The sequence below is a fragment of the Falco punctatus genome (assembly GCF_963210335.1).
Source record: "Falco punctatus genome assembly, chromosome: 1".
Classification (NCBI taxonomy): Eukaryota; Metazoa; Chordata; class Aves; order Falconiformes; family Falconidae; genus Falco; species Falco punctatus.
The window spans coordinates 90165722-90180285 of NC_137580.1; the positions used below are offsets into that span (position 1 = coordinate 90165722).

Sequence of the window (14564 nt, forward strand, 5' to 3'; positions counted from 1 at the left end):
CTGATTAATACTAATTTTAAAAGACCCTTTTATTTAGTTCAAGGTACCTTTGAGAATATTTCCCTAAAAGTAGCCACGTACCTTGCTGTGTACCCATCATTTTGTGCATTGATAATATAATGGTTGCTTTCCCTAATAGTAAAGCAGTAAAAAGCCGTTCTAATAGTTCCAGTAATTGCATCTGCAATGTTCTTTTGGCCATTTGATCAGTTTCTTTTTACTTTTTTTGTTTCTGGAAAAAGTTCAAACTTTTTTAAACATTGTTTTTATAATCATTTCTATTGTGTGGTCTCAAAGGCACTTTTCTCTGTTTCAGATGATCAATGCAATGGATTCGAAGATTAGATCACTGGAGCAGAGAATAGTGGAATTGTCTGAGGCCAATAAACTGGCAGCAAATAGCAGCCTTTTTACCCAGAGGAACATGTAAGTATAGCAACTGCTATCATACTGGTCACTACTGAACAGTTCTCAGTAAGATCTGTTCTCTTAATGTAAAAGTGGTTCTTTTTTGAATGCCTCCTGTGCTCTCTGCTTGTTTTTCAGTGATACAGAAATAGGCTTGTTCTTCAAATAGTTGTGGTTCACTGCCTGATTTGTACTTCCTCAAACACGACTAGGAAAATTGGTTTGTGTTACAGTGTTTACTTCAGAGTTTTTCTTGAGGCTGGTGCTTTTGTGCAGGTTAAATGAATAGTAATAATTTTAATTTCTAAATTATCTCTGGAGAAGCCTGTATTCCTTTTTTGAACATACATATTGGTAATAGATTTGTATTTTCCTTGGTTCCTGTGACAGTTACATAACGTTGAAACTGAAAACATTAAACACCTTTCTTTCACAAACATTCCATCCTGTTCTGATGGGTAAGAAGGCAAGTAAGAAAACTAGATTTTTTTAAGTCAAGAGTTTTTCTGCATGTTTTTTGTTTTTGAACTGCTGATTGCAAGAATGAGGTATTTTGTTACTGAAATGGGCAGAAGTAATGTAAACTAGGAGATACCCCAGCTTCAGCATGCTGCTTCAATTAATTTTGTTTTCTTCCTAACCCAGATAGCAAGAAGGCAGTAGAGATATATGCTAACCCAGCATATATCTCTGTTGCCTTCTTGTCCTCAGCCTTTCTTTATTTCTCATCAATGACTGGTGTAATAGGCAGTTCAGTGGTTTTGGGATATACTACTGGTCAAGATCTAATGTCATCTTGAATCACTATGTAATCAGCAGTTGTTCTTGTGGTGAATCCTTATTTATTAGACACAGAGGAAATATTCTGTGTCAGATCTTTTTGTCTGCCCAAACTTTATTTTGCTTTGGATTTTAGCTGAGATTCCTTTGTCCTTATAATGATGATTTTCCTTCATAAATTACTTAAAGGCATTCTACTTCAAGTATAGGAAAGAGCACAGGTTGTTTGATATATCCTTCAAGTTAGTGCTAAAGTAGTATACGCTCTTACTGATTTAAGAGATGCATCAGCTTTGGCTGCCTGCAAAAAGGTTTTCAGTATCCGTCAACTGTTGGAAGAATGTCATGTTTATGGAAAGCACTTGGATAGATTCACCTATAATATTAAACAGAATCAAGCAAGGATGAATTTTGGCAAAGAGTTGCTTTGGTTTTATTCCTTTTCAGTGGTGATTATGCTTCCAGATACGTAATGGCTCCAATTTTTGCTGGATTTCAAATATCTGGCAAGTTATTTTAGCCTAAGCAGCCAAAAATATTCACAAAAATAAGTGAGAAATTTAATTGTGTTGCTTTATGCTCCAGATGACCTCCAGTTAATCACCCAGGAGGTTTGCTGAGGCAGCAAAAATCGTAACTTACCTTCAGTCTGAAATAAAACAGAAGTATTGCCTCAGTGTGTACCTGGGAAGCATATGCAAGGTCTAGCGTCACAGTCATTGGTTCTGAACTGAGTGTAAGAACTTAGCTGAGCTAAATGCGTCCTCTGAGAGCAGGGTGCTTGACTGGACATCCATATGAAACAAGGAAAAAAAAATCTTAGAGTAGATTATTGAGAGTTATATTGTCAAGTAATGTAATTTTGCAGGATTGGTAGAAGGTAGTACAGAATTAAAAATATTTTAAGAGAAACTTGCTTCATTATGCATGTAGCTAGTTAATTTGTGCTTATTTTGTGAATTGTGGTGATGAAAATGTACAAATCTGTTGTTGGACTGTATTTTGAATCCACAAAAGCTACAGCTAATCTGAACATATTTGAAGACGAGAACTAGTGATTAAAGCCTTGGGAGGAGAGAACAACTCTGCTAGCTTTTGTTCCATCAGTATCTCAGGAAACCAGTGAATATCAGGTTCCTGAGAAGATAGCCCAGTAAACAGTAGGAAGTGAAATAAGACCATTTGACAGTTCTGGCTGGCAATAATCTGTAGAGGTATTTAAAAAAAAAAAAAAAAAAGAAAAAGAAAAGGAAAGGTGAAAAGGGTGCAATGTAGAGAAATGTGACTCAGAAGACTTAAGTTCTATTTTTAGTTTTGTTAAGTCTTCCTATTTCATCGTGAGCAACCCACATAATTTCTTTGGGATAGGATTAATAACAGCTTATCTCACAGAGAACTTCTTAAAATATTAATTCATTATTATATGTAGAGCTTTGTGAGACGTCTAAGTAGAAAGCACACTATGAGGCAGAAGTTTCCAATGCATGATAAAATGATTCCAGGAATTGTAAATAATAAAAAAAAAAAAAAAGAAAATAAGAAGAAAAAGAAAAAAAATGGTCTTTTTACAATAAAGCTATTCATTTCAAATTATTATGGTAATAATTAATTGTTGCCAGCTCTCAAAATTCTTATGAGCACAAGTTATTATTTTTGTTCACTTTGTAGATTAGGACTTTGATCAGAGACAACAAAGCTTCACTTCAATGTAGGTCAAGTTCTAAGTCCATTACAATTTAAAAAACCAAACCCAACAAAACAACCCACAACACACTACCCCCTCAAACGCTAAATCATAGGGTTTCTCTTTTCTCATTGAAATACATTGTGTGAAGGCAACTATTCTTAGCATTTATTTTTACTGTATAGAAAAACATGTATCAAGGAACTGGTGAAATGAGAAGAATGAACTGCAGCTTAAATATTGTTGTAGATTACTGTGTTCAAGGTTAATTTTTCTGTACAACTTGCAAACATGGAGTTTTAGTGTTCTGGGCATTTGTTAATGATTACACTAGTACATGGATCTTTTGCAGACAGAAATAAAGAGCTGACTTTTTTTTCTGGGTGTAGAATTTGAGCTATGAACTTAACTATTCTACTTAACAGGAAACTTGCATGCCTTTTCACTGGGGTGAATAAGGAAGATGTGTGTTAAGGACATTTTGGATTTGTCAGTTGTGCTTTTCTCCTATCAGGAAAGCCCAAGAGGAGATGATTTCAGAGCTCAGGCAACAGAAGTTCTACTTGGAAACACAAGCTGGAAAGTTAGAGGCCCAGAATCGAAAATTAGAAGAACAATTGGAAAAGATGAGTCACCAAGATCACACCGACAAGAACCGCCTGCTGGAGTTAGAGACTAGGCTGCGAGAGGTGAAAACTTGGGTTTAATCCCTCCAAACAAACTTACTGGGATGTAGCTCATTTTGAGTATTATAGCGAGAGGGAGAATCAAGTTGTTTTAGTGCTGTGTGTTATAAAAAATGGAATTATAAGGTGTATTAATTTAGTTTGGTCTAGTAGTACTTTTTTCCTTAGGAATAAAACCCAAAAAGTTTAAAATTGCCTATTAGAAGGAGATGAAAGTAAGTATTAAGGATTTGTCATTCTTAGACCTAACTGAATGTGAGCTTTTAGATCATCTTGCTTTCTCAGATTATTTGGGTTTTTGTACAATATCCTTATAATATTGTCCAGCTAGAGTGGTTATGGGATAGAGAATAAAAGCTTAGCTATGTACAATGGCCAGCTTAACCATAGCCTTAGAGTCTACAGAATAGAAAGCAAAGGACACAAACGAATTGCTGTAAGAAAGCAGGAGACCTGTTGCTTCATGCACATTTTTCAGAAGTTTTCTGGAAAGGAAACCTAACAGTAATATGAAAATATGCATTTTTAAAGGTTTGTGAGCTGTGCTTCATTTTTAGTTTTGTATGAACTAGTTTGGATCCACTTCAAATCTTCTTTTACCTTCTCCAGTCTCACTCCACTAATTTTCAGCTAAGACTGAAATCTTGCCTTTAGCTAAGAGGGTTGGACGACCAACACATGTCCTTGTTTGACCGGAAGTTGGTTGGGACCAGTGTAAGATTTCTGGCAGGCTTGTCGCGCATCTACAGCACAACAGACAGATTCACTTGGGATAGCAGACAGCCTGAAGAAGGTGCTAAGGTTTGGAATTGATTTTGAGCACTGAGATCTGTTCTGCTGCTTGTTCATTTCTTATCCATTTCTGGAAATGACATGTTTATCCCTGAGTATGCCTCAAGAAAACCTTCAACAGAAGCCATTCAAATAAACCCAGAGCCAGATGATCTGGCTGGTTTCTTTAAAAAGATTCTGAAGGGAAAATCGCAAGTCAGTTGCGAAATGTGTGTGATGTTTACATATACTTAAAGATTAGTATTGATGTTTATGCCTAAAGATTCTCAATTTCAGTGACAAAAGTTCATCACAAACTGCTTCAACTTTCATGCTTTTTATATCAACGTTTGGGGTGTGCTATTTGACTCACAGCTGGAACTGTTCTTGTGCCCTTGTTTCACAATTGCCAGGTTGCTTTTAACCTTTATCAAAGCAAACCAGTAGTTTTTAGGTAGTAGGCAAAGCTGTGTCCTTGAATTCTCAGTGACTTAAGCAATCTGTCAAGACGTGATTTTTGGGATAGACATGGCAATGGCATCTTAAAGTGAGGTCTGAAATGAGATTACGTTGCCTATATATTCTTTGTTAGTAACTCATATTCAGGTGGTGCTTTTTCTTTCTTCAGGTTAGTCTAGAGCATGAAGAACAAAAGCTGGAACTCAAAAGGCAGTTGACAGAATTGCAGCTGACGCTCCAGGAGCGGGAATCTCAAATTACCGGGCTGCAGGCTGCACGGACAGCCCTGGAAAATCAGCTCCGCGAAGCCAAAACTGAATTAGAGGAAACAACAGCTGAGGCAGAGGAAGAGATTCAAGCTCTCACGGTGAGCCCTAAAATTTGTACTATGACCTATATAGCTGCATGTTTCATAAAGAGGTTAAAATGAATTTATGCTATTTAATTTTTAATTTTCAGAACAGGGTATGAATTTTGCCTTGGGCTGATACAGGCAGGAATGGCTACAATGTTGAATTTTGTCTGTGTTATTATCTTTAACCATACAAATGCTTCCTGCTCGTGGTTCAGTGCTGCTAAAACTGATTGATTGTAAGGGCATTATTGCTTTTGTGATGAGGTGAAAGTTGCATATGAAATTGTTAGGAGTTTTGCTCTGTGATTGATTGATTTATTTAATTAATGTCTCATGAGTTTGAATACAGTTGATGATCATAAATGTTTTCATGATTTTTTTTTCTATCAGTTACTTTGCTTTGAGGATACTTATTCAGGAAAAAACCCACCAAATTCCTAGGAAAATAGTGTTCATTCCAGTGTCTCTTCCACATAGCTTTATTCCAGTGCTTATTTAATTAAAAATTTTCACTTGTCTCTCAGTCTCTGGTGAGGTGTGTGAATGATATAAAGGAAAAGAAAAATTTAATTACCTCCCCCCCACTCCCAGTAAATGAATTCTGAAATACATGCTGCTGGTTGCTGTCTCTTGAGTACAAAAAGATGCTTTCAAACTGCTTAATTCTGAGAAGTATTTCCTTCATAGAAGATTCCCAGGGCTGCGGGGGGAGAGTATATGTATATGACCTGCTGCCAGGTAACCCCCACTGAGCAGCAGTCTTTAATGACCTTCAGATCCAGTTATTTTGAAGTGTTGAAAATGTTCATTCTCTTGCTCCAGTGACATTTGATCAAAGAACTGTTGTGAATATTTCTGCCATTGCTATTTTTCGGAAAGGATGATGGGCCCAGCGGAGATAGATGCTTGTATTATGTTGATGCTTTGGGTAGATGAATGGGAGAACGGTTCACTCGGGAGTTGTTCTAAAGTGGGTGCACGCTGGGGAAGTACAGCAGCAACATCAAGGCTTAAGAATAACTGAATAAGAACATGGCATCGGTTTCTTTTTTGCTCAAGACTGACATGGTCCCTTCCCAGCCGAAAGCTTTGTGTAGCAACTAATATCACTGCCAACGGGATGGTGACGTGCACAATATCTTTACCATACACTGCCAGTGAAACGGATGCATATTTATGACCTGTGTTCACTCAGTTATCGCTTCAGTTAATTTGGCAAAATGGGAGTGGTTTTGGGCCAGCTGTTGTAATATAGTCCAGTTCGGTGGGCTTGGGAGTGTTTCTGTTATGTTTTTTTTTTTTTTTTTCATATTTTTTTTTTTATTTTTCACATTGCCTGTTGTGGTAATATAGCTTTTTAGCTCTCATATTTGAATTCTGCTGAACAGTTTTTTTCCTGTTTAGTCTCTTGGCTCTAAGGAAAATATTCTGAATCAAGAAAGGTGGCTGGATGTGCTAGCGCGCCAACCTTTCATTTGTTATGTTTTCAGATAGCATATGGCATTAGACACATGTTAAATCAGTTTGAATTTTGAGAGGCCACGAGGCTGAAACAAGAACTCTTGCTTTGTCATGCTTTGCTTGTAAATTGGGAGGTAAAATGGTGCATGCAATACTGCATTCTTTAAAATACGCGTTTGCACTTTTCCATACTTTGGATGCTGTCTTCCAAAGAATTGATTATTATGTTTCATTGCTGCTGCTTAGAGAGGCTCAGGATTAAATGGTACTTCATGGTAGGATTCAAGTAGATTGGCAGAGCTGTTTGGGATAGCTTGCATAATACTTCATTATAGTTTTTCTTTGCAAGCATTAAATTGTATGCAGTATTTATTTTATGTGAAATACCAATCTGGATATGGAAGTAAAAGCAACTCAAATTTAAATTTATCAAGAATGTACAAACTTAACATAGAGTTGATGTGTTTTCTGGTGACCATGTCAGATGGAAACCGTTACGGAATTCAGTTCTTGAGTTTGTACATTTTTCTAAAGTGGTTTAGAATTGGGAGCATAAGTGTATTTCGATTAAGTAGGAACGTGACATTTGCTAATCAGTTCTTTGCCACTACAGAGTGCTTTCATAGCCTGCAGCATCTGCCTTCTGAACTTTGCTTGCTGGTAGATTGTTCTGCAGTTTGTTTAGCAACAGCTGTTGGATTCGAATTCTAATGTATGAAAAATTGATGATTAACTTCTTACCTCCTTTAGGCACATAGAGATGAAATCCAGCGTAAATTTGAAGCCCTTCGTAATAGCTGCACAGTGAGTATTAAATACAGATCATTGAATTATTTTGAAATTAATTCTAAGAAAACAAACAATTTGCTTGTTTAATCCTTGATGACATTAGTTCCTAATGTGGACTTCTGGCTTCAAGGTGTTAGTAGGAGTTAGACGGATTGGATTTGATTTCTTTTAGGTTTCAGGTAAACCTCAATTTTGAGGTTTTAGTCTGATTGTGAAATTGATACTATTCTTCTTTTTGGAGAAGAAAGTAAATTAAAATATCTCATTGCAGTGCAGCTAATAAGAATGGTGTAGCAGCTGCAAAAATAAATGTAGGTGAAGATCTTTTCTGCTCACAAGAAGAGGAGATCTACCTATCCAAGTCCTGAGCTGCATTGTAGATCTAGGCCAGAGTGGAAGAGCCTACATGCTACTCTGGGTTTTAAGGAGGACTTTAACACTGTTTGAAGAGGCAAGAAATATTATGGTTCCAAATAATACATTGACATGTAGTCATCTGCTCAAAAAGCAGAGAGGACTCTAGGATCTTGATTGGCACCTTCCATTGCTTTGATATCTTTTGACATGTTTTCAGATCCATTTCATCAATCCAGGACAGATGTCTAAGGGTTTGTCTATCAACAGATTCTTGCAGATGAACACTAATTTCAAACTTGTTTGTGATGATTGAGGAAAGCATCTGTCTTTCAACAACATGAGTTACAAAAGCATTGAATAAGGACCGCAGTCCTCTGGATCAGCATTGATTGCTGATCTCTCTAGGCTTTTTTCTCTTTAGCCCACTCTGTAAGTAGGGCTTAATTGCTGGGTTTATCTTGATTGTTTCCCTTCTTCCAGTGATTTCCTCAAACTTAATTTTTTATGCTGTAGGGCTACGTATCTAATGTACAAGTTTTCATCTTTTGAAAATATCTTGGCAGGATGAGAGTTAATCTATTTTCCTCGGTTGCTTTTTAGTGCTAAGCAAGGGAATTCTTCTGTTCTCTTCATAGAATATACCGATATGAAGAAATGAGGAAGTAGAGCTTACCAAAGCGTGTTAACCTCTGTGTAAAAGAAATGCTGCACAAGAACCTTTACGTTTTATGCCCTTCTTTGTTTAGATTGATCCTGTAGCTCCATATGTGCTATCATGTATCTTACATCCATAGCTATCTTATTTTGTTCGATCTTGTCCTTCATACATAATGACAGTTTTCTATGAAAATGCTTATGTGATCTCCATGCAGGCAGAGACCAGTTGTGGAAAATCTTTAGTTTCTTTTCACGGCATGGTAAGCTGCCTTTCAGAGGTTGTGACTTACTATCTAGTAACATTTTGGCTTTGTGAGGTGAGCAGTCTCCAGCAGTGAGGAGTGACCCATAACGTCTCAGGAATGTTGAGAGCTTCAAAGGTTCTGCATAAAAGGATTTCTAATTGCACACAACAATGCATTGTAAAGACCTTCAGTGGGATAAGTGGGATCAAACATCCTCATCAATAAGAAATTAATTGAATAGTTCCTAAATGAATAATACATGCTCATCATACATTCTTTTTCCAGCTCAGGAGAATGCATGTATAATTAATTTAATTGACCATGGATAGCAACTTTCTTGTTTTGTGTTACGAGTAGTTCTAGCTGTCTATCCTGTCTACAGAGGAACACTAAGAGAAAATATAGGGCAAACTCTTATTGACAGTGAGGGATCAGGGAACGTTTATTATGGTGCCTTCACCAGATGTTTCAACCTTATTTTTCTCATTGTGACCTGACCGGTATGATGCACGCTTTGCCTTTTGGTGACCATGTGACTCAACTTGAAGGTGATTAGAATTTATACTCCTTTTAAAATAAGATAACACTTCAAGGGAACAATTATAATATGCTGCTACTTATGCAGCATGATAATGAGTGGGTTTATTCTTATAGCAAGTTTTCAAAATATATCCTTTGTAAGCTGAAACAAACTCCTTGAACTAGTCTGGAAAACTTTGTGGCATGGAGTTAATTTTTTATTTAGTCTTACTGAGAAGCCCAAAACAGCATAAGAATTATGAATATAAGATTAGACAAGGGAAAAAATTGAAAGATTCAAATACTTCAGTACTTTTGTAGTATTCAAAGGATAAATAAAAAACAACCTTAATCTACTTTCTTTGGTATTTCTTCTGTTTCTCTAGCTTCACAAAGGTCACAGCTTCCCACTGTAGAGAAGGTTTACACCTCAAATGTGTGTCTGCTTCACTTGTACACTCATTGCACTCTTGTTCTTCCTTTTGCTGGAGTCTTTGACCAAGGAGACATTTTTTAGGCTCTCCTATTTGTTCATTTTAATTTTGCTCTGTTTTGGGGTGCATACACAGAGACCGTTGCTATGTTGTTGGTTGTAATTTCTACCTTGCTTGTGAATTTATATTCAGTTGCTCTGATAGCTCTGCATTGTTTCATATTTTGACATCTCGTTTTTTGGGGTCAAAAAGAAAACACTAGCATTTGCTTTCTCTGTGTCTCAGTTGTGCAAGAAATAATAGGATGCATAATTACAATAAAAATTGTAAATTGTGGTACCTGCTGTACCCACACACAGATGCATGTGGGCACATATGAAGAGCAGTATTTTATCATCATCTTCTCACAATGATAGCTCATCCAAAAAATCTGTTGAGGGATAAGGACTAGTTTCCTACATTTGAAAAATTATTCTGTAAAAAATATGATCCATTTGAGTGTTATAAGTGCTTTACAGACAATCAGAAAAAGATCTAGAAATAAGAGGCATTTTTTTATATAGGAAAGTTTATGTATTTGTCAGTTGGTTCCAACTGCTTCTTAATTATGGCCTGTTGGATCATCATTTCAAGTTAAAAATACAACCAAGTCATCTAAATAACAGTGGAATTGTTTCAAAAGAAAACTTTTAGTAAAGCCTATAAATATTTAGAAGGAAAGAATCCTATAAAGTATTTACACTCTGTAAAGTACTACTGCTATTCCAGGAAACCACCATCTGAATCTTTTAGTCTTCTTCAGGTACAGGCTGTTGCTTTTACTCTAGCAAGGAGAATGGCATTTCTTAGTACTAATTGGATATTGCATTTCCATTTATTCAAGATTTCTCCAATAAAATAAGGTTTATCTTCCCTCTTTGAGGTTTTGTCATCATCTTGTGTTCCCGTCGTAAACATTAATGGGCTTTATTCTGCACTTGTCTATGAGATTGGATATTGAGGCATTAAATCTGCCAGTGTGTTAGGAACATGTATATTTTAGTCATGCATAAATTCCTGCTGGCTTTGGTCTAAGGTCCTGATTTCCCATTGGCTCAGTGAGTTGACAAACAAGAGTAATGTGTGTTCTTGAAAACTTCCAAAATGATGTCTAGGATGTTATATACTTTGCTAAATTATGTTTCGGAGTAAAGGGGTTTGCTCACTGTAACAAGACTAATACCCAGGCAAAATTTTTTATATGGGTTTGTTAAATTTGTACACACACACACACAAAAAAAAGATTGGCTGTTGGGTGGATGGGAGGGGTTATCCCTGATTCTCATTTCACAGAAAATGTGATGGCGATTGCCAGTTATAGGCAAAAATGGAGCTTTGTAGGTTTTGTAGCCTAATAAGAAGTCAGAGGCTTCTAGGATATGAGGTGTTGCTGTAAAAGAGGCTAATGGGGCCTTCACCGTGGATGACGACTTTGTCGCCATTTGAGGATGAGGCTTCTGGTTGGTAGAGGCAGCTCATCTTCTGGGAACCAGGTCAGAGAACAGGACGCTGTATGTTTTAATAATGGGTTGGTTAGGAAGAAGAGGAATGCAGACTGCAACGTCCTACTACTCTGCAGCTACTAACAAGAGCAGCGTCCCTCAAGCTAAGCCATGATGAACTTTTGGAGACTCTGTGTAAGGTATGTGTCAAGTCACAGATGATGTCTGACTATGGAAAGGGAAGGAGAGTGAGTTCATTGTTACACGCTGATCAAACAGGTAGAGATACAAGACTGGCATCTATCTGCAGCTGTGTTCAGTAAAAGGCATGGTGTGCTGCTCCGTTACAATGCAAAGAAAAGCTTTGGCTCTCGGATCCGCATGTGAGTAGGTTAAGACAAAGTGAGTCGGATGCCTGCTTTTGCTTCCTCCTCACAATAATCTTATTGTGAGATTATTTTATGAGAGATACTTACTTCTGGCAGGTAGCTTTCTAGTAAAGATGAGTGAGAGTGAGGAAGAGTAGAAATGGATAGAGGAAAACTGTGCATTAGTCCGGAAGTTCTGAATTAAGATTCTGTGTAAAATTGCATTAAACTCCAAATAACACGCTGCTGATAGCATCCTGAAACAGCTTACCTTGCTGTTTTCTTTCTGCATGTCTGGTGGTGGCATCTGAGAACCAAGACATCTTCAGGAAGGAATAAGGTTATGGAGAAGTTTGCCAGCTGCAGTTAGCAGTAAAACTAAAACTGCTTCCTTTTCTCCTTTCCCTCATTATTTTGCCTGTGGTTTTGATATGTGGAGCATGTGGATTAAATTTTGTAGGTTGTCTCTCATATGTAAAACTAATCATTATGGCCCTGAACCGCTTGTTGCTGTGATATTTAATTTGTGATCTCTGCCCGGAGAGGTTTGTAGGAGCAGGTATAGTGGCTGTGAATCTGTGCAATCTCACAAGAAACACTTTGCTTTTCTGAAACTATACAATGGGGAGGGAATTGTGCTGAATATGGTCACTTTTGCTGAACAGCTATTGCTTGGGTTGCTCTGTAATATTTAAAAATGAGATACGGTCTTCTGTGTCGGTATGAAGATAAGTTGTGCGCTTAGATTGTGGTGTGTAGTGAACAATCTCCCAAGATTAGGATGGTGTAGTTAGATCATATCTTTATTTTATGGATTAGTTGTGGTGAAGATATGCATAATTGAAGAGAAAATTTCAGTTGCTCTGTGAGTGATGATACAGTGGCACAGATAGAGTGGCTGCCTAGATTGTCTAGAGTTGGTTTTCCAAGCTTTCAAGTGTTTGGTTGTTTTATAAACTTTAAATTCGAAGATTTTTGTAATTATATTACAAATTTCTAAAGGATAAAGTAGTGTTTTCTTACAGACTTTCCTCTAATAATACTCCAGCTTTAACTCCAGAATAGCTCAGGGTGGGTTGGTTGGTTTATTTGGATCTTTTTTGCCTGGGGATTTCCTTAACTGAACAGAAGAATACCTAAAGCTATTGACTTTTTTCAGGTACGGGATTCTGGCATAGGTTGTATGTATGTATGTATGTATGTATGTATGTATGTAGCTCTAAGACATCATTTCCTATCAAATGGGATTTTTTTGATCTGTGTTTTCTTTCTTCTTTGTTCCCAGGACAGGCATTTATATCAAACCGTGTCCCATTTTCCTGTGTCAGTATTACCCATTACTATTTAGGTTTTATAAGTTACAAACTCTGTAACCCTGTTGGTTTACACATAGCTGCAGAGAGCTTTTAAAAATTGGATTTGTTAACAAATTGCCCCTTTCTCCACTGGAAAAAGGAAAATGGTACTGAGAAGAATAATCTTTTTCTTTTAATAAAATCTATCAATCTATATAGATTACATTATATAGGTTATAATATATTTGGAATTTAAGCCAAGTCATTTTGTAATTGTCAGTAAATATACTGTTAGGAAAACATGCAAGAAAGGCGATTACATCACTTCTTCTGGAACCCTTCTTTCTTATCTGCTTTGTTACTTACGTTTTCCAGAAATATCCTACTAGGTAAAATGTAACAGTGAAATATAAAATGATCTGGTTTCATTTTAGATATGTTGGGGAAAGAAGTCAAAATCTCAGAACCTAGAATAAAAGCCAATGAAAGCTTGTCTTCCAGCCCTTAAGGGATAAACCCAACTTGAAATACACCCAGGTTTTAAAAAAAATTTAGTCGTTTGGCACAATAACTCTGCATGTCACCTTATCCATTTTGTGGTTACCCCATCTCTGCTTTCTTGTATTTCAAAAGCAGTTTAATAATTTTTATTACAAGTACTTGTATTAATGTATAAAATATATGTGGAAGAAGCCATGGGTGTATAAAATATATCTTCAAACTGCCTAGATAGGTGTCGTGGTTAAACTTAAATATAAAAACAAGTGGGAGAAAAAGAGAGATTATCCTATCTGGCAGTAGAAATCTCAGCTGCTAATTGTAAGAATGGTAGGTAAAACACTGTAAAAACAAATGCTCTTTTGTTCCTTTTTGTTTGTATAAATACATTCCTAAGTTCTTACCCCTACAGCAATATAGACACTAACACATCCTTATGACACAGTCTGCGTTCTTTGAAAACTTGATGCATACAATACAGAATAAAATGTCTATTTTGAATAGGGCAATAAGAATGCTCAACAAGCAACCACACAGTCAAATTTTTGTTAAAAATGTTGTGGCTTAAAGTATGAATAATTTTGGTTTGATTCTGAACCATATGGGTAGCAGGAACTCCCCTTCACCCAGCAGGGAGTAATGTCAGTTGGACTTTTTCTGCTTACAGTTTAAAAATCAAATACTGTTAATTTAGATCTAGGAGAGGCATGGTAAAAGGCTGCCAAAATACACGTTACAGATTCTTCCAAAAGAAATGGTTGTCATCTTTCCAGATAGCTGAGAAGAGCTGTGTGCTCTACTGCTTTAGATATTTAAGTCCTTGGCTTGTGTAGGAAATTGGAACATTTAAACTTGAATGTGTGGCCAGCCGTGCTCTGGGATTTAATTTTTCCCATTTAATGAAGTATCTTTGACATCTAGACATAAATTCTTCTAGAACGTATTTGTAAGAGTTGAATAAGAATTGTATAGAGTTTACCAGTTTCTGAAATTATTTTTTATTAAGCTGATTTCAAGATTATACTGAGGTTTCTTTCTCTTCTGTTGTGATGATGTTTTTGGGTCAGGAGGAGGTACAGGTATTCATCCATCCAGTGTTCATGGCCTTTCATTCATAAAAATCAAATGGGACTGTGAAAATGGCCCACCGTTGTTCATATTTTCCTTTAAATTGAAGGGGAATGTGGTTTAAAGCGTATGGTGTAACGCCAGTCCGATTAAACAAATGGACTCTTCTACTTCATTAAAGGCAAGGTCATTGTCTTTGAGTTTTTGCTTTTCACTGATTTTCTGATAGTCTGTTGTGTTGTCACACTT

The 14564-nt window shown here is 36.6% G+C and overlaps 1 protein-coding gene across 9 annotated transcripts in view; it reads left to right on the forward strand.

Moving 5' to 3' along the window:
- The window catches only part of CIT (citron rho-interacting serine/threonine kinase), an 81659-nt gene that overhangs the window by 46126 nt on the left and 20969 nt on the right, over positions 1 to 14564 (forward strand). For 8 of the 9 annotated variants that reach the window (XM_080407010.1, XM_080407012.1, XM_080407007.1 and 5 more), the window contains 4 exons: positions 317 to 426; positions 3387 to 3561; positions 4958 to 5155; positions 7355 to 7408. In XM_080407010.1, the coding sequence (XP_080263136.1) occupies positions 317 to 426; positions 3387 to 3561; positions 4958 to 5155; positions 7355 to 7408 (537 nt within the window). The remainder of the gene's footprint in view (positions 1 to 316; positions 427 to 3386; positions 3562 to 4957; positions 5156 to 7354; positions 7409 to 14564) is intronic. The other variant, XM_080407014.1, reaches the window with a different exon arrangement.